The following is a 23029-nucleotide window of genomic DNA, read 5'->3' on the forward strand; positions in this document are numbered from 1 at the left end:
TTCTCAGCAGCGTTATAATTCTCTGTTTTCATGCGGCGCTCAATCGAAGACAACGGGTCTTTCTCCTCCACGAGGGCTCTATAGCCCGGTGCAAAGTTTCAAGCTATCAGGTTTATGCCTATTCGTATATACGAAAAAGAGATGGTTGAAACTAATGCAGGCATATACTATCGAGTCTATATGTGAGTATGCGTTGCATAGAATGGCTTGCGCTCTGCTAAGCGAAAATGACATGAAGGTTCGCACGAGCACAGGAATCATCAAGGCTCCCGACAATTCAAGGTAATCCGCCTCCCTAGGTAAATTGTATTAGACGCCGTTGAGGTTGAATTGAGGGGGTCCGACTTGAATTAATTGAACTACTTCATACTCCTTTAATCAGACAGTCGTGGAGAGAGCGACTATACTTTTTTTTCCCCAGCTGCTTTTGAGGGTTCTGTTATAAAGCGCTGAAATTAGCGATATTTCGATGCAGTTGTTGCAGTGCTTCAGTATAATTAGGGGCTCTAGCCACTATAGCGCTGTGAGTTATAGGTGCAGCCTGGGAATCCACCTACCCTATAGCACATCTCATAAAATGTAAATCTGAAATAAACGTGGTAAAAGATTATCAGTATGTCAACTTGGATTGTATCCAATTAATTAAATAGCCTGTTTTAAATCGAATTGAATTCGCTGGTAGAGTACTTTGAATTAAACTCATTCAAATTGAAGTTACCTACTTTGATTGCATACAGCTTCTGCAGACACCACCTTGATGGTTGAGTGGCAAATGAGCCGCGTGAATGTGTTCCCAATTCCAATGACTAATTGAAGCTCCTTTTACCTTATTCGCATGTGGAAACCTCACTTGGGCAGTGTGCAGAATTGTGTCTCAAGGTCTTGCTCCCAATCTAACTCCTTAACCTTCATAACGGCTTTGGTCCCATTTCACTGCGTGGACCACCGATTTGTTAGAATACCAAAATGAAAGGAGACGTCGTGATTTATTCAAATGGTTATGTATAATTGAAATCTATATTTACATTTTCGACATTTGCCGAGAACAAGACAATTAGATACAAGTTCCTTGCGATTAAGATCCCAGGGCGTCCGAAATGGGCAGAAGTTGAACCGACTACGCCTGAGCCGCCTTGATGATGACATCGCTCGCCTTCTCTGACACAACAAAGAGGGGCAGAGCAATGTAGAAGCCAGGGATCTTGGGGAACACGCTGGCGTCGACAACTCTCAAGCCCTCGGTGCCGCGGACCTGGAATTTGGAGTCGAGAACAGCCATCGGGTCGCTATCAGGGCCAATGGGACAGGTGCATGATGCGTGGTGACCCCAGGCCTCGTCCTTGATGAATTGCTTGGCATCTGCCTTGGTCGATACATTCTTGCCCGGCCAGACTTCAGGGAAGCTGCCGTCAAGCGGAATCATATCGGCAAAGGCCTGTCGAGCGAACTGGAAGCCTTCATAAGTAGCCTGGAGGTCCTTGTCGCCTTCTCCGTTGCTGTTGACACCAGTGTTGTAATAGTTGAAGTTGATGAGGGGCATATCCCTTGGATCGGTCGACTTCAGTGTGACGGTTCCGGCATTGTTTCGGCTGTGAGCCTTGAGGATAATCCAAGCCCAATGCCTGGCATCGGCGAGGGAGTCAGTGGAATAGCCGGGGAAGTACCCCTTGAACTTGGCCGGAGCGCCAGAAATAAGCAAGTCAGGCTCCTTTTCGGCAACGGAAGACTTGAGGACGACGGCAATGGCAATACCGTTTGTACCATAGACGCCCTTGGTGATGGGATCGATTCCGCTCTGATACTGCTCTAGGCAAGGATCAGGCATGGTCTCCAAGAAGGTGCATTTGGAGGTGATGACGAAGTCACTGGTGGTCTTGCCGATGACAGTGGCCTCATAACGATCCTGCATGTTGGTTCCGACACCGGGAAGGTCGACGACAACAGGGATGTTAAACGACCCAAGCTCCGCCTTGGGTCCAATGCCACTGAGCTTAAGCAGCTGGGGTGTATTGAAAGCGCCAGCGGAAATGATGATCTCGCGGCTGGCGTCGACACTGCCCGACCCAGTGGCCTTGGCCGATCCGGAACGGGGGTCGGCACGGTATAAGCTTGATCCTTCCAAGAAGTCGACACCAGTGGCCCGAGGCTTAGATCCAGTCTTGTCGAACCGAATGTTGGTAACCTGTGATGTTGTAAGCACTGGCGTAAGTGGTGAAATTCATTCATGAGAGCGCTTACCAAAGTATCCAGCTTGATATCAAGGTGGTATTTGCGCGAACCATCCGAGTTGATAGCGTTGGCAGTGTTCAGAATGAAATCCCTGTGGCCGCCGCGGACATTGTCAGTCATTGCTAGCGGGACTTGGTACAGACCAGTCTTGCTAGCCTGACCCGGGGCATTGATATCGCGGAGTAGGACCTGGCCAAGTCCAACGACAGTGTTCAACAACAAGCCTAAGAGACTCTTTCCCATAGCGGTAGCAGCAGAAATAATCATAGACAGCAGCTTCTGGTCTTCCACAACCAGGGAGAGGGTTGTAAGCGACAAGCCAAGCCAGCCGCCGTATCCATGGCCGATAATACTGCTGGGCAGATACATATTGTTCTCTAGCTTCATGAAGTACGATCTCATGTTAGTCGGGCTCCACGAGTCATCGCCAGTGAGAGTAGCAATACTGCTCCAGTCACTGTCGTGAGCATAGATGGAGATGAGTGCGTTGTGACGAGAACATCCGCCCAGTGTACCAGTACGAGGGTACCAGACGCCAAGGGGCTTGGCACCAGAGGGAGGCTCGAGGCCAACATAAAAGCTGCCGTCTGCCTTCTGATAAGTCATCTTGGAGTCCTTCTTCTGTTGCTCGAGGTCGGAGTAGTGGTTGACGAAATAGTTCCATCTAGTATCCTCAAACTCGGTGGACATGAGATGCAGCGCCGGAAGCGTTTCAGTCAAACTCTCACCAGAGTCACCGCCGGCATCGATCAGCAAGACCTTGTAGCCAGCGATGGCGAGGTTGGCGGCAACAGGACCTCCGCCTGGGCCAGACCCTACGACGACATACTCGTAGCCGTCCAATGTATCGCGCTTGCCGATGAATGGGTTATGCCGAGGTTGCTGTGTGGTTGTCTTCCAAGGAACGGCACTGTTTACTAGTTGGTTTCGTATTTCTGCTTTCGGATTGCGATGGTACCTACATCGACGTAGCCGAGTCGGCTAGGAGTGAAACGAGTGTGAAGGCGATTGAGCCACGCATTTTGGCTGTGGACTGATTTAAGTCGTAGAAGGAGAGTAGAGTGGCCAGCGCCTCAAATGGATCAAAGAGATCTCAAAACATCAGTCAAAATCACCAAATTGGCGGTAGAAGGCTTAGACGACCTTAGCAAAAAGGTACGTCTGGGCGAGGCGAAGGGAAGAATAAAGAGAGTGGCGAGCTTGTAGCCAGAAACTGTTAGCTAAGCTTGGCGGTCAGCGTGCTCTTAAGGGGCGACTATTAGGCGCGCTAGGGCAAAGACCAGAATAAAGGTGGTGTGTTCTGCATCGTGTGAGTGCGTACATAGCCGGTAGTACGCTTAGACTACCTATTCGCCGATGCATTGGGCGCGTCTGTAAGCAGAAGACGCTGACATTTCGATGAAGGGGTTGCGCTTCAGTAGCGAACAGTTGATCAGGCAGGGGTTAAGCAGGCTGGAAACTCCACTACGTAGTACTAATCTCGTTCTAGTTACTAGGTGAGGCGATCGCGGACCTGGGGTGTGCGTGTTACGGAGTCTCATTTCCAATGAATGGTCATCCAACGTCCCGTGACTCGCGTCTTGGCTAATTTTATCGGATCTAGTGGCGGGGAATCGGCTTTAGTCTCCTGTAGAGGCAAAGAGATCAACACGGCAGTTATCGCGTGGTGCTTGATTTCTGGACATGATCGCCCCGGCAGAGTCAGCTTCCGTAGAGCGACCTTTAGGACGATATGGCGAGGTTGGGTCGTATTTTGCTCAATTAGGATGCTGCAGACTCACTTGTCAGTCCTGTTTCGTGCAGACGATCATAATGGTGACAGTAAGAAAGGACAAGCATTCGCGAACCTAGCTTCCGGGAAACAGGCGGCCCCGAGGGGCTGGACGGGTATGAAACGGTAGTCGGCACAGGGATTAGCAAAGTCTTTGCCAAACGAGGAGATAAACGATGCAGAGACCAGAACACCCCGGGATTGCTGAAGATTGACATTGCCACGATGGTAAGGAGAACCTGGCAATGCCCTTGCTAGCCTTACGCACGGCTACTATTCATGGGTGCTCCCCATGCTTCTGCTAACTGCAATCGGCTTGTCTCCACTGCACGCATGAACTACGTAATTAGAACTTTGAGGGCGGGGACGGTTTCAACCGCAAGGTTGGGCGATGAAGTTCCCCGGACGATCTTAGCTTTGTTTGAGCAAGTGCAGAATGCTAGCAGGGTCGCTACTTTTTATACGGATATTGCGGATCCCGAAGAATATACGGCGAAACGGCATCTCGATCGCGACAGCTTGAACATTTGTTTGGATTGGCTCACTCTATGTCTATAGCGGAAAATTAAGAAGCAAAGGAATGGACTATTTAGTCGGGTATCGTATGATTATACTGGCTCGCGCGGAGTCGTGGGTCTTCCTTGGGAAGAGTGGTGTCGTTCGTGCGACATGTTTGTGAGTTCGACAGTGGATGAGTTGTCGTGGTCGCTTGACCTGACGGAGAATTCTGTTTTGACCCGAATGGATGGCTGGGATTCAGCCTTAGACGGCGTTTTCTGGGAGTGTGATATCGGTTTCGACTGGTTCGAAAGATTGGCATAAGGTGGCATGCTCCGTTGTGTGCTGCCAAACACCTTTGGAAAGATTTGACTAAAGAGAGAGCGGATGGCGGGCATGCATGCGCATATGATGCCCACTGGGACTTCGATGGTGCTCCAGTACCCAACTTCGACGTAATCCTCTGATGGCATGTCAGTACAAAGAGTCATGCAAGCATTGGTCGGGGAGTCCACGTACGCGTAACATTGTGGGTTGTAGCGTAACTGGCCAACGAGCGCAGTCGAACAACACTGACGATGGTAACACTGACAAGGCATTAGCGAGATTACCAAACAGGGAAACCCAGAAGAGAGAACATACAAGAATCCAACACTGAACATTGCCATGATCTGGACCTTCTTTCTTACAGACAGGTTGAGCCTGATCAGCTCCCTGAGCGGCAGGACAAGTGTGCCCAAGTCCAACACAATGTTGAAAACAGCAGCCATCCAACCCTGCATGTTGATGTTGTTGCATTTTGCTGGAAACTCCTTGTCCCAAGCCCTCCAAGCACCTTCAATGGGGCTGCATTGGAAGATTGACACGAGCTCAAAAGCGATGAAGTATCCGACATTGAGGCCGATGAGAACCCAACAGGCGATTCTGATCTCTCTGTTGGGGAAGATCTTGAGGTAGAAGAGCAAGATGGATATTTTCGTCACTGGCAGGGCCCCCAGGTAGAGAAGCTCGTCCCAAAAGAATAACTGTATGCCCTGTTCAGTCCAGCAATTTTGGAGACAATAGCCAGAAGACTCACGTAAAGGAAATCCGTAATGTCGTCTGGATGGAGATTCCAGATATCTTTGCCCAACATTCTGGAAACTAGACAACCGGTAAATGTTTGCACAGACAACCGAGGATCAAGGACACATACTAGGGAAAGAGATGGCATTCAGCGGTATCATCATAGCCTGTTCACGAAGTCAGCTTGCAATTCAACCCGTATGTGTGAAGTCGACATACCACTGCAAGAAGCATGACCCAGTCGTCAGGTCCCCAGGTATGAGTACCCAAGAAGAACCTAGCCATGACTCTAAAGGCAAAAGAGAGGAGTCCAAGGACAAGAAATACGACGCCTACAACCCATACCAAGGTCGACCGGTCTCTAGACGGTGCGCCGCACGCGTGCTTTGAGTAGCTCTGGACCACTTCAACGCATTGTTAGCGACATCACAACGACGGCCGTGGAGAACATACGCAGCGACTCCCGGACGGTGCAGTTGGCAGCCACACATAGTGAAATCTGCTCGTTCAATTCGACATTCGTGCAGATACAGGTGGCGTTGGTCGGCGAACAGGTCGACTTCAACGTCTCCTGCTGAATACAACTGACCTAGTCGATTGTGAACCCAAAGATCATCCCGCATGGCCAGAAGAGGAACTTACGCCGCACAAGGGGGGTGTCTCGGTGGTGGTGTTGGCAGCAGCCCACACACCGACCTGGGCCACGGCCAGAATCAACGATGCGAAAGCGAGGAGCCTCATGGTTCCTTGGGGATGCTGAAAGAGGCACAGCAGCCGGAGACACGAGAGAAGGGAAAAAGGGACAAGGACAAAGAAAAAGAACGGCACCGTTGAATACGGAACGAGGGTGAATAACTATTCAAGCTGCTTAATGCCGCGTGGGAAAAAAGATTCAGGCACATCTGCCGAAGCGCTACGTAACTAACGCGATGCCCGGGCCTCCCATGCCGGGTCCGGGTGTGTTGCTTTGGGTTCCCCGTTTCGAGGCGATAGAGACAGGCCAGGGAAGTAATTGGCGATAGACGTTGCCGCAGTATCCATAACAACGCAGCCGCGCAGTTAGTCGAGGTGGATATGCCCTGAAAGAATGGAAGCTCGCAGGCCTTTGCCTGTTGAAATCATGGCCAAGCGCGCTAAAAGCGAAGCCATTCAAGGGATCCGTGCTAGCGGTTTCAGCGCCAAGAGACAGACTGGGATGTATGCTAGGCCCAGCCTGGCAGCCAGCCTTGGTGGAGTCGACTCATGTGGAGAGATGATTAGCGTTTTTACGACACAAACCATAGGAGCCTTGTTATGTGTGGGCTCCCTCGAGGACAATGTTGCACTGCGAGAACCGGCGAAGGGGCTCGCAAGGGTTCGACCCTGACGTCTATCCGATGACGGCAGATTATACTATGCAGTATGACGAGCCATGGTACTGGGTTGGATGGAGAATCTTCATGACACACAGGGGCTATACCAAGATACGCGGCTGTCGGGATGGAGAAGCAGCAACAACGATGACTCGCGCCGCCCCGGCCGCCCAGCACGAACTGGCGATAGTAGAGACTAGAGAAGCTATTCACATTGGGCAGCATCGTCAACATTAGCGTCTGATCCGTGCGGTTAGTCTGCCCTCCGGTTTACGGGCTGGAGGGTAATCGTCGGATCGTCTGCTCCGTAAGGCTTTAAACAGCTCGCAGGGCTGTCCTGGACATGGAAGCACGTCAAGCTCTGAGCGATACTACGTCGTGAGCGATACTACGTCGTCAAAGTAGTTCATCGGTGTAATTTATGTAAACGCCGATCGATGCCGATCACGGCCAGTTGTCGACGGAAGTTTAAGGCTTCCGGGGTAGTCTGGAGCTAACACGTTCATAACATTTTAGTGTCGTTTACACACGCAGACTCGCGACTGAAACCAGCTAGATGTGAACGAGATAAGCGCAAAGTGTTCCCAGTCGGGATGCTAACTCGCACAGACTGGTCCCATGACATTACGATGCTCATAGGGCCACCCAGAAATGGTGCGATGCTCATAAGGCAGCTGCATAGGGTGCCATTGACAATCATCTCTATCGCCGATCTTTGCCTTGCGCGCTGCTCATCATTTTTATGACCTTCCGGGGCCCAGTAAACGGGCTCCCGGATGTCATTGTCATTGCGAACTGTGGATCTCGCCTCGCGGAATCCACCCTTTGGCTATCTACACCCTCGCAGCCCGCTTCTCCTCCCGCTGAGGCATCATCTCCCTTCAATTACAGGTTAGACGAACCCTCGGGCGTTGTTTCAGCTCTTCTCGAAAAGGGAGACGCCATCTCATGCGTGGCTCAACGGGGTAGTTGCTGCCGCCCACCTTAAAGCATTCTCTATACCCCAATAAAATTGTTTCAATTTCCAATCTGACACTGTTTCCGAGGATTGCGGCGCATTGCGGATGGCACGATTCTCCAACGTCGCTCTTTCAAATACTACCATATTCACTTCTTACGCTCCTTTGCTTGCTGCGACATCATGAAGTGGCGCCATCTTTTGTCTATTCTGCCCTGCCTCGGGAGTGGCGTGCTTGGCTTCCCAGCCCATTCCCACGCCCCCATTACTCCCGAGGTGGCTGCGCGACTGTCAGTAGCTCTCGCCGGGGTTGTTCAAGAATCGCACGACAAGAGGGTCCTCTTCGACCCATTGACTACTCCGATCGAGGTCACCGGCGACCACAAGTTCATTGCGCCCGACTTCAAGAATGGTGCTCAGCGAGGACCCTGCCCTGGCCTGAATGCCTTGGCGAACCATGGGTACATCAGCCGGAAGGGTGTGACGAGCCTGACTGAGGTTACGGGGGCCATCAACAAAGTTCTCGGAATGGGGTTGGAACTCGCGACTATCCTGGCCGTCATGGGCACCGTCTTCGTGGGGAATCCTCTGTCCCTTAACCCAGGTTTCTCCATTGGAGATACCTCCAGCGGCGCTCAGAACATCTTGGGAAATGTCCTTGGGCTTGTGGGCACACCAAGAGGCCTCAATGGCTCGCACAACATCATTGAGGGAGACTCATCCAACACCCGCGCCGACCTCTACATGACCGGAGATGCCTCCACCATGGTCATGGAGCAATTCCAGTCTCTTTACGACATGTCGTCTGGCGAGGGTGACTACAACTTTGAGCTCTTCACCAAGCGGGCCGGGACACGCTTCCATGAATCGGTAGCGACCAACCCGAACTTTTACTACGGACCATTCACTGGCATGGTGGCTCGGAATGCAGGCTACCTCTTCGCCTGCCGCATGTTTGCCAACCACTCTGCCGAAAATCCCACCGGTCTCTTGAGTGAGTAACTCCAGTACTAGAAGGGTTTCAATGCTGACTTTTTACAGACAAGGCAACCCTGAAGAGCTTCTTTGCCGTCCAAGGTGAAGAGGGCAAGCTCACCTACAAGCGAGGCTGGGAGAGGATCCCAGAGAATTGGTATCGCACTCCTGTCGACTACGGGTTGGTCCAGCTCAACCTCGACATTCTTGCCTTCATTGCCGAGTACCCTGAGCTTGGAAGGTATGTTGATGTGGTACTATAAAGCGGTGAAACAATAACTAACATATTCTAGCATCGGAGGCAACCTGGGAGCAGTCAACACCTATGCCGGCGTCGACCCGAGCGACGTGACCGGTGGAGTGTTGAACCTGACGAAGCTTCTAGAAAGCAACAATCTTCTGTGCTTCGTCTTCGAGATCGTCAAGACCGTATCGCCGAATTCCTTGTCTACCCTCTTCTCCATCATCCAGGTGCCTCTCGATCTCATCACGGACGCTCTTGGAGCATCCATCTTGAACCTCGGATGCCCGGCGTTTAATGACATGACTGTCGGCGGAAAGAGTTTCGACAAAGGTATCAAGAGCCAGTTCCCTGGCGCAAAGTGGTCCGGGAATGTCCTCTAATATACCACGCTTCAACACCTCCGGCAACAGACATTTAATATTCACCGAAGGGGTCAAATTAGACATGTACCGCCACTGTAGCGTGGTCAAGTGTACCATTAATCTGTAAATTATTATAAACAACTTCATGCTCCCCATTCTCTACGTAGTCTGTGAATGAGCTTATCGAGGCGCCATCCTGCTGTCTTGACATTTTCTAAGCATGCGAGCAACTCCCTTTGCTGGGTCTGGTGCGTCATACGCCGTGCTGCAAAGAAGAAGGCCGCGATCATACACGGGTCCCAACACTGCGCGTACTGTTCCTTTCCAGTTAATGCAATGCCACAAACTCGTCGCGAGTGCCAGAGAGGTGACGTGTTTGCGGCTTCGGCCCGATCCTGATCCAGCTCGTGGGCGTGGTGTGGCATGGCTCGTGGCTTATGACTCAACAGGAGGTGCATAGCCATGTGGTAGATGACATTGGCGGACATGCCGGCGCTGCTGGTAAATAGCACGGTTGGGAATACAGTCTCTTGGTTTTCAAGCTCGGCCAGAGATCGAAGTTCGGGAGGGCGACCGTCGTACCACCCTTGCAGCTCAGCAAGGACGGCTTTCCATCTGTCAAGGCGGGACCCACGAGGATGCGCTGGCTCTGCGGCCTGGGTAGTAGTGCTGTGTTCAGAGGGCTCGAAGCATAGGCCCATGACCTCTCCCAGTAGAGAAAGACAGTGGAGAGATGTGTTCAGAACTCGTTGGAAGTCATCGCTCCCGGATGACTTCAATATGATATCGCGGAGAACTTCCGGGGCCCAGGTCGGAGCGACTTCGTGCATCAGGCAGTAGGCGATTTCTTAATCACGATATCGTGGTCAGTCATCAAACACATACCCAAATGAGGAGAGATTGAGGTAAAGCACAGGCTGGCATTGGCGAGAGACTAGGAGGAGGAGACAACATACCTAGTCTTGACATTAAAGAGACGGTACCGTGCCACATCCTCTGGTGGCTAGTGTCTGTGAAATGGTACATGGAAAATTCCGGTTGAGCCCCCCCTCCCACGAATATGGGTTCCCATGCGTCTGGGACGGCCTCGATGAAGCTCCCGATTATCGACAGCACGAAGCTAAGTAATATCTGGAGGGCCACGAAGGATGGTATTTCGCTGGGAGAGAGGGACGCATGCTGCAGAAGCACAGAGCCCATATTCCGTTGGGCTGCCTCATTCGGCCTGGACCCAGAGGAAATGACGGACAGTTGCAAAACTGCGTCTAGCACGGGCGGCGAAGTCATGGCGAGCTGTGGGACTAGCAATCCGAAGGTCCGACCTAGGTCAAAGATGTCTAACTGTGTATCGAAGTCAGCAGGCGGAGTGAATTTTAACTAAATCAAGTAAAAATATTTCTGATGGCAGGCTGGATGAAAAAGGATGGAGCTTACCCAGGGGGAGACATTGGTCTCGTAGTGCTTCAAGAGGTAGATTGTGTGACTTGTCATCGAGGGTCCTGGCGTTGGGGCCCTCAACTGAGCTATATCTGAACTGGGTGGGTAGTTTGAGGCCCCAAGTAACGGCTCCTCATCCCCGAGGAGCGATTCCTGCGAGGACTTTCCTGGGTGCTCTCTTCCAGCCAGGTGGCCTAACGAGACCAAACCGTTGGGGACTCCATTTCCCCCATCGGCGATCTGCCTCGGCTGCAGGGAACCGAGGGCAGGAGAAGTACAAGTCGGAAGAAGGTCCCTAGCTGACGCTTGATCGTAAACGAACTGAATCCCGGGCATCGATATTAGTAGGCAAGGCAAAAGCATGTCTCGTGAATGAGACGTAGGGTAGTGATTACCTGTATAGCAGAGTACTTAGGTCTTTCCGAGGCCGTTGCCAGCGTCTGGGAGTTCCTCTCGAGAAATGACAGTCGGGTGAGATACTGGCACACGACCCCGGCATCTAAACAGCGCCCGCACCGCGGTTTGCTTTCGTCACCTGAGCAACTCTCTACATATTAGCTAGAGTCACGGAACTTTCTGTCGTGTTCCTTGGAATGGTGTGCGAAGCTCACATTTGCGACGTCTCGCGCGGCATCGCTCGCAGCCGGTACGGGTTCGCGTGTGTCGGATCACATGCTGCTTCTGAGTATCCCCTTTACCAAGAGCGTCGGTATGTCTGGAGTCTTCTCTGACCATGAGAAAGGTGTATGAGTCAATTGGATGAGTTTAGGGCGTGCGGTGTGAGCTCTATTCGCTGGGTAGGAACGATTGCAGGATAAGAAATGGGAATCCGCATCCGCCCCAGGCGCAAAAGAGGAATACATATCCACCTCAGATGCGAGCTAGTGGATAATTTGCAGATGCTGATTCGACAATTTCTGCTTGCTCAGCCAGGAGGTGGATGGGATTCCCCTTCTCGGCCATGGACAGGCGGATGCAAATGGCGTTACCCTTTTAGGAAATGGACAGGCGGATGGGTAAACTCGATTGAGCTGCTGTGTAATAATTCAACTCCATGGCCTCTTCGATTCCTTCACGGCTTACATATCTTGCCGGCTCAGCAATTCTTTCTCCATGAGAAATGGCATGGCACCGACCTTAAAAGGAATACTCGGTCGTTCGTCTTTTTGTTGGAGGGAACTTCACTCTACACCTTGACTCTTCATCCTTCACTTTAATCCTCCACTCTTTTTTCGCCGCGCCAATCCCCCATCCAACCGCAAACCGTGCAAGAAAATAAATGGCAGCACTACCAAAAACCATGAAGGCTTGGGTCATCAAGCGAACTGGCCAACCCAAGGATGTCCTCGAGTTGAGACCCGACTGGCCCACCCCAGCATCCCCCAAAGGCGGAGACATCATGGTCAGAGTCTCCCACGTCGCCCTGAACCCTCTTGATCTCGTTATGATGCGTATGCCAAGACCTTTCATGGGAAATGCCATTCCTGGGGCGGACTTTGTTGGCCAGGTTGTTCAGACTGGGCCGTCTATACCCTCCTGTTCCAATGTGCGCGTGGGCATGACTGTCTGTGGCACCATTCCCACCATGCAGATCTTCTCTGGCGGTGGCACGCTGGCCGAATATCTCATCCTGCCGGCGCACATGGTTGTGGAGAAGCCACTGACCCTGGAAGACGGCGCCGCGGCTGCTCTTGTGGGGGTTCCCGGGCAGACGACCGCCATCGTGATGCGTGCCACCGAGTTCCGCAAGGGGGACAGGGTTCTTGTGAAGGGTGCTAGCGGGGGTGTGGGTAGCGTTCTGGTGCAGGTGCTTCGATCAACCGGCGTTCATGTCACTGCAATATGTTCTGGCAAGAATGAGGCCATGGTCCGGCGGCTCGGCGCTGAAGAGGTACTGTTATCTGACTTAGTCCCAGCAGCGATACATTACTAGAAGAAGACTTACTAATTAATCTGCCCCGTAGGTCATCGACTACACCGCCCACAAGTCACTATACGACCATCTGATTACGACATACAAAGATAATCCCTTCGACACTATCATTGACTGCATCGGAGACGAGACCCTCTACAAGAAATGCCCCGGATACCTCAAGCCAGACGGCAAATTCCTCTCCATCGCCGGCGGTCTGATGACTGGCATAAAATTCAAAATGCTTCCAGCTATGCTTGGGGGTACGAAACGAACCTACTTGCACGTCATGAACGCACCATCTGGCACGGGTGCGAAGGAGGTTGCGGGCTGGGTTGACAAGGGGTGGATCAAGCAGGTTACGATCGACTCGACTTTTGACATGGAAAATGCCATAGAGGCAAGTTTACTCTTCCCGTCTCGTCTACTTCTTCGCAGAAATGCAGTTGAGCTAACGTATCCAGGCATATGAGAAACTAGCATCGAAGCGCGCAGCAGGCAAAATCCTTATCAAGGTTGGAAACTAACCGACACAGTTAGCGTCGTGATTATTAGAGAGTTGGTTGAGGTGTGCGAGTAGCTGGACTTTGGGAAATGACTTTGGGAAATGGGTTTAATAATTCATGTTACACTACTAGAATAACTAAAGGTCCAGTCAGATGATAGTTGAGCTATATACGCTAATCTTCGGGTGCGTTCTACTCAGAACCGCTCCTCTATTTCCCCTTCCAATGGCTCAGCATCTCCTTCACAGTGGTGACCTTGATGTCCGGGAACTTCTTGTTCAGGGCCTTTTCATCGGGGAAATCGAAGACGCTTTCCGTGACCCAGTATCCAAAGACCGAGAACAGGCCCTGCACCCACTTCTTAGGGAAATACGAGTAAGCAGCGACCTGACCTGGCAGTTCGGTGATTTCGCCACTCTTCAGCTTCTCCACGCTGTCGTACGTGACGGTGAACTTTTCGCCTGCGTTGGGGTTGGCATATGTTAGCGTATCTCTTCATTTGGCAATTTAATAAACTTAGAAGCAAGGCGGCGAACATACCTCGAGCCTCTTCAGCGAGCTTCACAAATTCCTCCCAAGTCATCTTGTCTCCAATGACGATAGTGTCCCGGTCCCATTTCGGTAGGTCGAGCGCTGCGATGACGAACTTGGCGACATCAAGAGAGTATGTAAAGGTCATCTTCTGCTTGCCATCACCCGGAATCGAAGCACTCTTGCCAGCCATGTCGACCACGAAAGTAGTTTGCTGGATATATGTCTTGACGTGCGGCATGCCGAAGTACTCCAAGAACCACCCGATGTTGAAGGCGGTCCACTCCAGGTTGGTCTTCTCGAGTTCTGCGTAGGCGGCTACATGCTGGTATCCATGAGGCAGCATCTTGACATAGCTTGATGCCGAGTTAGCCTATGCTTCCATATTCAGAAATAGGGCCAGGTGCTACTCACTGCTCGGCAGCTCGGACAGCCCATGAACTGGCCACGAAACGCTTCGTGACTGACGACTTATCGGCCGCCCTGATGAGTTTGAGCTGGGCCTCTCCTACACCGTGGATATGGAGAGCGAGCGTAGAGATGACCGTGTTGATATTGTGCTTTTCCAAGACCTCAGTGAGGCTATCGACGCTTTCGTAGTCGACCTCGACGATGGGCAGTCCGAGATCCTCTGCGCCCGTAGACTACACATGGATTTAGTTATTTGGAGTAAAAGCATGAGAATTTGATTGAATACCTTGCGGGATAACACGACTGCAGTGTGTCTCGGGTCATTTTTAATGGCTTCGACGATGGCGCGACCGACACCGCCCGTGCCACCAGCGATTGCGACGTTGACCATTTTCGTTTGTGGATGGTGTTGAGTATGGAAGTCTAGGGTGGATGTGTGAAGGATGCATCTTGTAAAAATCGGCCGTCTTCATGTCTTAAATCATTCTCCTTGTTTCTTCAATCCCCCAAATCGAAGAAGCGCAACCAGAAGAGTAGAGATCGTCCAGCATGCCGGAGCTTGGTCTAGCCGAGTAAAAGCGCCGGTCGGCGAAATTGACTATACTCCTCTGTGTTTATGAGAAATCAGGCGACACTATTCTCCGACGGAGTGATTAGAAAGGCATTGCCAAGGACGCCGACAGTGCTATTCGATATGCCGGCCGCGATGAAGGTCTCACTCTCCACTGTATGGACTGTAGTGGGGAATATCACGGACGCCGAACGGACGAAACCAGCGGACGAACGACGGACGACGGATGGACGACGGTCGTTACACGTAAATTCTCCGAGCCAATAGTGGATTAATACACCGCCGCGTTTAAGGTGCATTGACGACGTATCTGCAAGCTTGGGAATATATATGATATTCATGGAACCCTTTCAGATTTGAGGATCCTAATACCAAAATTGTTTTACCATCTTCACCCCGCATTCCAAAAATATGGTTACCATTGCAGTTGCAGGAGGCACTCGCGGTATTGGCCGCACGATAGCCGAGACTATCAAGGGCCAAGGTAAACATGACGTGAAGATATTCAGCCGAGCGGTAAGTGTCGCATATGAAATGCCATGGGCAGCCCTGTGAACTGACTGGAGAAGGCGAACCCTACTCTCGAAGCCGAAAGCGGCTGCGAGGTCATTGCGGTCGACTACGACAACGTCGAGGCTTTGACCAAAGTCCTCGTCGACAATAAGATTGACACGGTGATATCGACCCTCTTTCTCACAACCACAGGCTTACCACAAGTCAACCTCGTTCGGGCCTCCGAGGCATCCCAATACACCAGGCGGTTTATCCCAAGCATTTGGGGAATTCCATACACGATGGAGTGAGTCGAACGATCCTCTCTCTGCTCTCTCAATCCTAGGTCGGGTTCTCAGTGAGATCAGAATTCGGTATTAATCTTGTGAAATAGCCAGCTTAGGGACTTTGAAATTGGCCGAGCCAAGCTCGAGGCCCTGGAAGAGCTCCAGGTGAGCACACTTGAGTACACCCTCTTCTACGTCGGATACTTTCTCGACTTTTGGGGCCACCCGCGCGTGAAGACGAATCAGTTACCCAACATCATTGCCGTCGACATTGAGCACAACGTGGCTGCAATTCCGGGCTCCGGTGATGTGCCCGTGACATTTACACACACCCGCGACGTTGCCAAGTTCGTTGCAGCCAGTCTGGAGCTCCCGAAATGGGACCGGGAGAGCTATGTCATTGGCGACACCGTGACGTGGAATGAGTTTGTGCGGATCGCAGAAGAGGTCAAGGGTGAGTGCTCGGTACACTTGTACGTAGGGCTTGGCTAACAAATGTCGGCATCAGGCGTGGAATTCGAAGTCAGCTATGACTCTGTCGAACTTCTCCGAACTGGAAAGGTGACGAAGCTTCCCTCTCACCCTCCGCTGTACGCGCACATGACCAAGGAGCAGATTCAGTCCATCTTTTCTGTTTTTGGGATCTGGTTCGAGCAGGGGATGTTTGAGCTGAAGCCTCCGAAGGGAACGCTTAATGAAGTGTTCCCGGATATCAAGGCTTGGACGGTGAAGGAGCTGCTGGAGCTGGGCTGGGGGCAGGAATAGCGGTGTCAAGGGATATGAAATGGAGGGTTCAATTCAAAATGTCTGGAGAATTTCCTCATGCGAATATCCCATAATGGCGGTGAGCGTTCAATACAACTCTCGTCTGCTGCTTTGAGGGCCACGTCTCCGAAATTGACGGACCCTGATGAACTAAATCGAAGCTGACGTACGCCAGACAGTGTCCACTGGTGAACTAAAGATGGTGTAGACGCCACTGTGGCTCAACCCCGACTTAGAGTCGGAATGCTCCATGCGTCCATGCAGGAGGTGAGCGTACGACGTAGTATAACCGGTATACCGCCTCCCCGTGGGCACATCTAGTGGCCATGGCGATAACCCCGCACGGCGCATTCAGGAGACGCTCAATCCAGCTTTCCAATGCTTCAGTCGGAATCTCGGCAGCGCGTAGTCGGTCGCCTCAGCTCCCATTGCGCGTAAGTCTCCATCTGCTAGCGTCTCGGACATCAGCCGGCTGGGTGGAGACGTGCCGAGATTCCGGATTGACCATCGGACGGCGAAGTCATTGGTCAGACACGGCGCTGCTCTTCCGGAACTCCGCCCGCTTCAGTCGCAACGTGTTTGTGATGTTCAGGGAAAGCGGCCATTCTGATACTTGGGATGACGATGGATGGTGATATTGAGGGGCAATAATTGCTCGTAAACCATGCCGAGTGTTTAAAATAACAACAGATGCATTGACGCCATGTAAAGTGACGAGCCACATATGACGTACTCGTATCATGCCTCTGTTTCGTCGACGTCGTCTAGCACGGCACATGCAAGCTGAAAGTAATTCGATGGAGCCGCATTAGGTTCAACTCACAGGGGAAAGTGAGGGGTAGACTGGCTATATAAATGCAACCGACACTCCCACTTCAACTCTACTACAACAACAACAACAACAACAACAACAACAACAACAACAACAACAACAACAACAACAACAACAACAACAACAACAACAACAACAACAACAACAACAACAACAACCATCCAATACTCCCAATCACACCTTATTCATTTATCAACATGTTCGAATTCGGTCGGCATACCTCTCTCCTGACTTTTGAATTGATTCTCACACATTGTAGACGAGGGCCGTGAGCAGCGCGACGAGGTGTACAACGGTGAGCACCAGAGCCACTTCACCCATGAGCTCATTGGTGGTGGTGCCGCCTTTGAGGCCATGAAGCTGTTCGAGGACAGCCAGCGCAAGAAGGGTCAGCTCGCACTCTGTTCCTGCCTTTGCCTTGACTGACACATCCAGGCGAGACTGTCAACCATGGCTTTGCCAAGGAGGTCCTTGCTGGCCTTGCTGGTGCCGAAGTCGACAAGCTGTTCGAGACCAAGGGACTCGACTTTGTCGACAAGGAGAAGGCCAAGCACCACGCCAAGAGGCAAGCCGAGCAGCTGTACGACCAGCAGTATGGTCAAGACGATCAGTACGACCCGTAAGTGACAATACCGGAAAATAAAAGGGATAGCTCTAATGGATGCAGCAACCAATCTCGCCGCCACGAGTCTATGGACTACTAGAGCAGGACTCATGCATATGTCAAGCAGAGTGTTGGATTAAGTAAATGAAATACAAAGTGGAATAAATCATCATCTCATTTCTTCTGTGCCTGATTCTACGCCGGTATCTGCGGCTAGAAAGCGAATGTGTGTGAGGCCATCTTCAACTTGGCCAACTAGTAGTTGTGACCCACCGATGTCAATAAGACACCTGCTTAGAACTATGGTTCGAATTGATCGACGTAGATATGCTTGCGGCAGATACGGATGTACAGCCCCATTGCGGACCTCGCTGACATTTGACGAGGTCGTGGACGGTAGTGAGGAGATGAATTATGTTTATCTGGGAACTATAAAACCCTGAATTAAATTAAAATATGCATAAAAGTCTTAGTCTACCCAAGTGGAAGATGTAAACACCAATTCAGCCTCTCTGGTACCTTTTTATTTCGTTTATCCCAAGCATGTATTAGCATTAAATGCCGAGATGCTATCCAACAAACATCAACAGCAACAGCACCGATGCACTGAAATGGAAACCGCGCTGTCTAATATCCATCATGATGCACAATGTCGATATCACTTTTAATCATTTCGTACCTACTGTCCAACAGTCATGGGCGCCAGGCCGATAGCGTTTCCCTTTTGAGTTGAACCAACATAGACCTCGAACGTGCAAGTCCCCGAGACAAAATTTTGATTTGTCCCAAGGCATAGTTCGCCATGAGCTTATAATGTTTACTGGTTTCGAAGTTGAGAACATTTTGGCTGACCAAGGCAGAAATAGTTGTTCCCAAAGATGCAATGGGAAGGTAATTGCCTGTCAGCGATGACGAATAACACCGGAGAAAGAGGGTATGTGTGTTGTAAGGCTGAGGCTGAGCTTGCAAGTACTTGACTTGATTCTCTGCAGCAATATCTCCATTTGTTGGCCCGATTGCACCTTGGAAGTTACTCCAGGACGTGAAGTCATCCCCGAGGCTACGGTGGTTAACCGGGCTGGTCGGGACACAGGTGCCAGTGGTGGTCGTTATAGAAGCAATATATTCTATGGTAGTGGTAGTGGCGATTCCGAAGAGCTAGGAGTAAACGTAGGAGTTGTCGCGAGAGAGGTAGCTGAACTGAGTTTGCACGGAGCTGCGGCTTGGACGCCCAAGGCCGAGAAGACCAAGGTAGTCTGGAGACCATTGTTGATTTCCCTGAGCGGGACCAAAAAAAAGCTGCCAAGCAACGAGAAAACGAGAGAGCGCGCCGCGATGAACAATGGTGACCAGAGGCTCATGCGATACCACCGCCTTATAAAAATCACATCTTCCTCATCAAGGACGTCGTTCATAGAAAGAGAAACTCTTGGCCTGCAGATGATATATATCATTGGGCCGTTGCATTAACCTCGAAAAGGTCTAGAATTATGAAAACTATATACCAAGTGCCTCCTTGAGATTTTCAACAGAAATCTTGTGCATGTATTCCCGCTGCTCCCACTCATTTGTCCCTGGCTCACACCCTTTATCGAACGCATGATGAGTACCCTTGAGATTTATGTTGATAACCTTTCGCTGCCCATCGTCCAACTTCTCTGCTAGAGCGATGCCCTCTGGTGCCAGTGTATCTCCTTCGCAAGTGAACATGGCGACTGTGGCTGGGAACAATGCCGGCTCCGCGTACGTGGGAGAAATCCGGGGGTCGGCTCGCAGCTCGACTTCGGGCACGTAGCAGTCGTTGAAAATGGCAGCCACGCTGGCAGGGATCGGCCTTTTAGGATTGGGGACCGTTTTTGACGCAGCATCAACGGCTAGATTCGTCGGAGGATAAGCGGCAACGACAATCGGTATTTGGATTTGTGGCAACTGCTTCCTCAGAGTCGAAGCCGCAACCAACGCGAGATTAGCACCGGCACTGAATCCAGAAACAGCGACGCGGTCGAGGTCAAACTGCTCCGGCTGGCTTGCAACCCATTTGAGCGTGTCCTCTACATCGTAGACGGCTGCCGGGAACGGGTCCTCCGGGCCCTTGCGATAATCGGCATCGAGAACCACAGCTCCGGTCTCGCGCGCAACATGGCTGCAGAAGGCAACGTCTTGGCCAAAACTAGGGATGAGGAAGCCGCTTCCGTGCCAGTTGATGACGACCGGTTTCTTGGTCTGTGGCGTGGTGGAGTCGGGTGGTGAATAGAGCCAAGCCTTGATGGATCGGCCTGGATCACGCGATGGAATGTACACAATCTTTCGTTGATGAACAGATCTCGCTAAATCCTTGGTGAGTCCCGGGCCTGCCATCCGGCCGACCACGAAGCGGATGAAGATTGCGGCGACCTTGAGTCGGATATACTCGAAGAAGCCGTGTCGTTGCGCCATGTTGCCGGCTGTGAGAAATAAGTATGGGAACGAGATTTCGGTACGTGAGGAATAGCGACTGTATAATGGGAATGGCACGGGTGAGTATTTATTGTTCATTGCCGCAGCTCATGAAATGCGGAGATGGGCCGAGCCGAGGCGAACAAACCCCACGCAACACGACGAAAGGAGGGGCACGCTGCGAAACTAATCCTCATAGAGCTAGCAAATGTGGGAGCTACAGCGGCATGATTCTTGATTCTACACGGGACGATGTCTTGGCTGTTTAAGAAATTGCAATGAAGGCGGTTTGTTGACTTGGTAATGTAATAGGATTATGGCTGACAGCTTACAGCTCATCTTTTCACGTTCGCCTTCAGTGCATCTAACAAGCAACCAATGATACCACATTACAGTATCATCTACTAAAACTGGAGCTTAGCCGGTTTGGAACACGGCCTCGAACATCGGCATGTGGCCTCCAGCATCGGGTCTTCCGGGTCCGGATCCGGGTCTTCCGTATCGGGGCTGTCTACGTCCCATAAGTTACGCCTTTACATTTTTATCCCTAAAGCTACACTAAGATAGCAAGCCAATACTTTCTTGTCCTCATTCCCCATCAATCAATGTCAAACGACGGGGCCCTCATCACGCTATGGCCTCGCCTTGGCGCGGGGAGTGGAGTGGAGTGGCGAATTGAATTCCTAGAGGATTGGCAAGTCGCATGATCAAAAGAACGGAGCACAACTGCGACGATAGTCGCTAGATGGCTGTGCGGTTGTATTATAATTGACGGCAATGTGCTGCGTCTAATCTAACAGGTCGGCTTGTATTTTATACCCGTACAGTCGCAAGACCGCCGCACATTCCTCAACCCTTGTTGGAAGGGAGACTTCTAGGGCATTTGTGGCGTTATCCTCGACACAATCACAAAATGCAACCAAGACACTTAGGTCGAAAGCCTATTGACGCCGCTTGATTCAGATCTCCGGGGTCCTAAGCTTAAATAGAATTTAGATGCAATTTAACCACTCAGCATCCAGCGACCACCTTTCCCCTTCCCAACCGTCATGCCGAGGCGAGTTGTGAAGCCAAAAACCGGCTTGGAGATGCCGCGATAGGTGCACACGTCCAGCGCCCAAGGCCAACGATCAAGCAACCCAGGGTCTATCTGTCTGCCGTGGCGAAATCCGCGTCGCTCCCGGCATTGATACTCCCGCCATGGCGGCCGCAACCAGTTTGCAGATTTCAGCGCCGGCGACTCCTCTGGCGACTCCTCAACCGACTGTGGTGCTTGGGGAACCAGTGGGCCTATTCTCGCACACCGGTGGTCGCAGCGACACGGTGTTCTACCTGGCTGTGATCTTCCCCGTCGTCTCTGTGCCTATAATACTATTGCGACTGTGGGCGAGTAAATTCATCGTCAAGAAATGGCATATCGACGATAGTAAGTACCTCTACTCCAGACCTTTCTCACTACTAACGCCAAACAGCTCTCACTGTTATAGCGACTGTACGTTCAAGACATGAATTCACGCATACAATTACTAAATCGTGCCAGATTTTCGCCGTCTTGCAATCAGTAGCTGTTGCTGTCGGTATGGCCTTTTCCGAAGTCACCCCAAAGATCACGATGCTAATGTTTGGCGTTAAGAGGCACGACTCGGTGCGGGGGATCACATCATCACTATGACGCCAGAGGGAATATCCCTTCTGTTAAAGGTACGTGCATCAGGGGAGCATTAGAGTGCCGGGACACGAAAGCTAATAGCGTGGCAGATTGGAAAATGGGCGGGAGTTCCACTGTATAACCTAACGACTCTATTCATCAAAGCCTCCGTCTTGATGTTCTACTTGCGATTCTTTGTCGATGCCACGTTCCGCATGGTCACATACGGCGTCCTCTTTGTGGTTATTGCCTACAGCATGGTCAACGTCATCGCCACCTTTGCACTAAACTGCGAAAACAATGCCGCCTGCGACCAGCTCTTCAGAGTGTACATAACCTGTGCAGCCGTCAACGTCGCGACGGATTTCGCCATCCTGCTACTTCCGTTTTGGCTTCTGCGGCCCATGAAAGTTCCCTTTGCTCGCAAGGTTGGAATTGCGGTTGTTCTGATGGGCGGCGGATTGTGAGTATGAGCCAAGATCGTACAGCACCTCGACTTTTACTTACTCTAGTATCCTTGAGCGTCACTGGTGTGAGCATTTACCGCCTTGTGATTACGATCAGGGTCGATAGCGAGGCAGATGTAACCTACGGATGGGGCGAGAGTGTCAAATGGAGGTATCCACGCATTGTTCACTCATCTGTGACAGTCGCTAACGAAGCTGCAGTCTCATCGAATCCTGGTCCGGGATTATCTGCGCCTCATTACCATGTCTCAAGACTGTCTTTTCTCGATACCTCCCCAACTTTCCTCTATGGCGGCGACTCAGTGACGCGAGTGCGTCTCTTGCACATCGACGACTCGCTACCATCAGTGGTCAACCCGCGCCAGAGACCCGTGAGATTCCGGCCGCGTAGTCTTGTCATCAGCGTATTGTTTTAGGCCTCAGTGAAAAGTGAGGTGAAAAATTGATAGACTATAAAATGGGTATTTATACGTAATACAAGACATCCTGTCGGAATCGGCAGCTGGCTCACATCTCCGACTCCGCGTTCCGTCAACGACACGTATGTGCGACTCCGTCCGGGACCGGTAATTAAAGCCCACGCCGGAGTGGTCCGCACTTTTGCTGAAAGCGCCGTGTCCGGCCGAGGGAGTAATTTGCTTGACAAGCTTGCAAGGCTCGATGATTGCAGCATCCG

At 51.5% G+C, this 23029-nt stretch overlaps 10 protein-coding genes across 10 annotated transcripts; 5 read left to right on the forward strand and 5 right to left on the reverse strand.

Annotated features, from left to right (window-relative positions):
• Window positions 1-981: 981 nt before the first annotated feature.
• On the reverse strand, window positions 982-3485 carry BGZ61DRAFT_454285 (uncharacterized protein). Its single transcript, XM_046246194.1, has 3 exons — window positions 3192-3485; window positions 2239-3139; window positions 982-2182 (listed from the first exon to the last, which is right to left on the reverse strand). The coding sequence occupies exons 1-3, from the start codon at window positions 3248-3250 to the stop codon at window positions 1118-1120; spliced, it is 2025 nt and encodes a 674-aa protein (XP_046102671.1). The 5' UTR covers window positions 3251-3485; the 3' UTR covers window positions 982-1117.
• A 1123-nt stretch (window positions 3486-4608) lies between these two features.
• BGZ61DRAFT_547891 (uncharacterized protein) lies at window positions 4609-6326 on the reverse strand (the record flags this gene model as incomplete). The annotated part of the gene is made up of 8 exons (XM_046255379.1): window positions 6206-6326; window positions 6017-6152; window positions 5783-5967; window positions 5694-5730; window positions 5577-5641; window positions 5141-5523; window positions 5018-5070; window positions 4609-4961 (listed from the first exon to the last, which is right to left on the reverse strand). Exons 1-8 carry the CDS (start codon window positions 6302-6304, stop codon window positions 4609-4611), a joined length of 1311 nt encoding a protein of 436 aa, XP_046102672.1. The 5' UTR covers window positions 6305-6326.
• Window positions 6327-7944: 1618 nt separating this feature from the next.
• On the forward strand, window positions 7945-9535 carry BGZ61DRAFT_51580 (oxidase). Its single transcript, XM_046252260.1, has 3 exons — window positions 7945-8867; window positions 8915-9089; window positions 9142-9535. The coding sequence occupies exons 1-3, from the start codon at window positions 8057-8059 to the stop codon at window positions 9470-9472; spliced, it is 1317 nt and encodes a 438-aa protein (XP_046102673.1). The 5' UTR covers window positions 7945-8056; the 3' UTR covers window positions 9473-9535.
• A 62-nt stretch (window positions 9536-9597) lies between these two features.
• On the reverse strand, window positions 9598-11688 carry BGZ61DRAFT_589509 (uncharacterized protein; the record flags this gene model as incomplete). Its single annotated transcript, XM_046256581.1, has 5 exons — window positions 11503-11688; window positions 11287-11426; window positions 10889-11212; window positions 10411-10795; window positions 9598-10301 (listed from the first exon to the last, which is right to left on the reverse strand). The coding sequence occupies exons 1-5, from the start codon at window positions 11624-11626 to the stop codon at window positions 9598-9600; spliced, it is 1677 nt and encodes a 558-aa protein (XP_046102674.1). The 5' UTR covers window positions 11627-11688.
• Window positions 11689-12338: 650 nt separating this feature from the next.
• BGZ61DRAFT_495014 (uncharacterized protein) lies at window positions 12339-13330 on the forward strand (the record flags this gene model as incomplete). Its single annotated transcript, XM_046250824.1, has 3 exons — window positions 12339-12782; window positions 12856-13203; window positions 13268-13330. 3 exons carry the CDS (start codon window positions 12339-12341, stop codon window positions 13328-13330), a joined length of 855 nt encoding a protein of 284 aa, XP_046102675.1.
• A 189-nt stretch (window positions 13331-13519) lies between these two features.
• On the reverse strand, window positions 13520-14642 carry BGZ61DRAFT_533841 (uncharacterized protein; the record flags this gene model as incomplete). Its single annotated transcript, XM_046254064.1, has 4 exons — window positions 13520-13770; window positions 13850-14196; window positions 14255-14484; window positions 14538-14642. The coding sequence occupies 4 exons, from the start codon at window positions 14640-14642 to the stop codon at window positions 13520-13522; spliced, it is 933 nt and encodes a 310-aa protein (XP_046102676.1).
• Window positions 14643-15233: 591 nt separating this feature from the next.
• BGZ61DRAFT_355555 (uncharacterized protein) lies at window positions 15234-16366 on the forward strand (the record flags this gene model as incomplete). The annotated part of the gene is made up of 4 exons (XM_046240713.1): window positions 15234-15338; window positions 15392-15621; window positions 15718-16055; window positions 16110-16366. 4 exons carry the CDS (start codon window positions 15234-15236, stop codon window positions 16364-16366), a joined length of 930 nt encoding a protein of 309 aa, XP_046102677.1.
• Window positions 16367-17270: 904 nt separating this feature from the next.
• Window positions 17271-17979, forward strand: BGZ61DRAFT_454292 (uncharacterized protein). The gene is made up of 4 exons (XM_046246195.1): window positions 17271-17408; window positions 17458-17586; window positions 17634-17817; window positions 17866-17979. The coding sequence occupies exons 1-4, from the start codon at window positions 17396-17398 to the stop codon at window positions 17900-17902; spliced, it is 363 nt and encodes a 120-aa protein (XP_046102678.1). The 5' UTR covers window positions 17271-17395; the 3' UTR covers window positions 17903-17979.
• Window positions 17980-19216: 1237 nt separating this feature from the next.
• BGZ61DRAFT_454295 (Alpha/Beta hydrolase protein) lies at window positions 19217-20329 on the reverse strand. The gene has a single exon (XM_046246196.1). The coding sequence runs from the start codon at window positions 20236-20238 to the stop codon at window positions 19300-19302; it is 939 nt and encodes a 312-aa protein (XP_046102679.1). The 5' UTR covers window positions 20239-20329; the 3' UTR covers window positions 19217-19299.
• Window positions 20330-21438: 1109 nt separating this feature from the next.
• BGZ61DRAFT_507083 (uncharacterized protein) lies at window positions 21439-22758 on the forward strand (the record flags this gene model as incomplete). The annotated part of the gene is made up of 7 exons (XM_046251889.1): window positions 21439-21664; window positions 21711-21730; window positions 21779-21815; window positions 21872-21939; window positions 21997-22349; window positions 22409-22504; window positions 22555-22758. The coding sequence occupies 7 exons, from the start codon at window positions 21439-21441 to the stop codon at window positions 22742-22744; spliced, it is 990 nt and encodes a 329-aa protein (XP_046102680.1). The 3' UTR covers window positions 22745-22758.
• Window positions 22759-23029: the final 271 nt, after the last annotated feature.

This window comes from Ilyonectria robusta (assembly GCF_021365365.1).
Source record: "Ilyonectria robusta strain PMI_751 chromosome Unknown BGZ61scaffold_13, whole genome shotgun sequence".
Taxonomy (NCBI): Eukaryota; Fungi; Ascomycota; class Sordariomycetes; order Hypocreales; family Nectriaceae; genus Ilyonectria; species Ilyonectria robusta.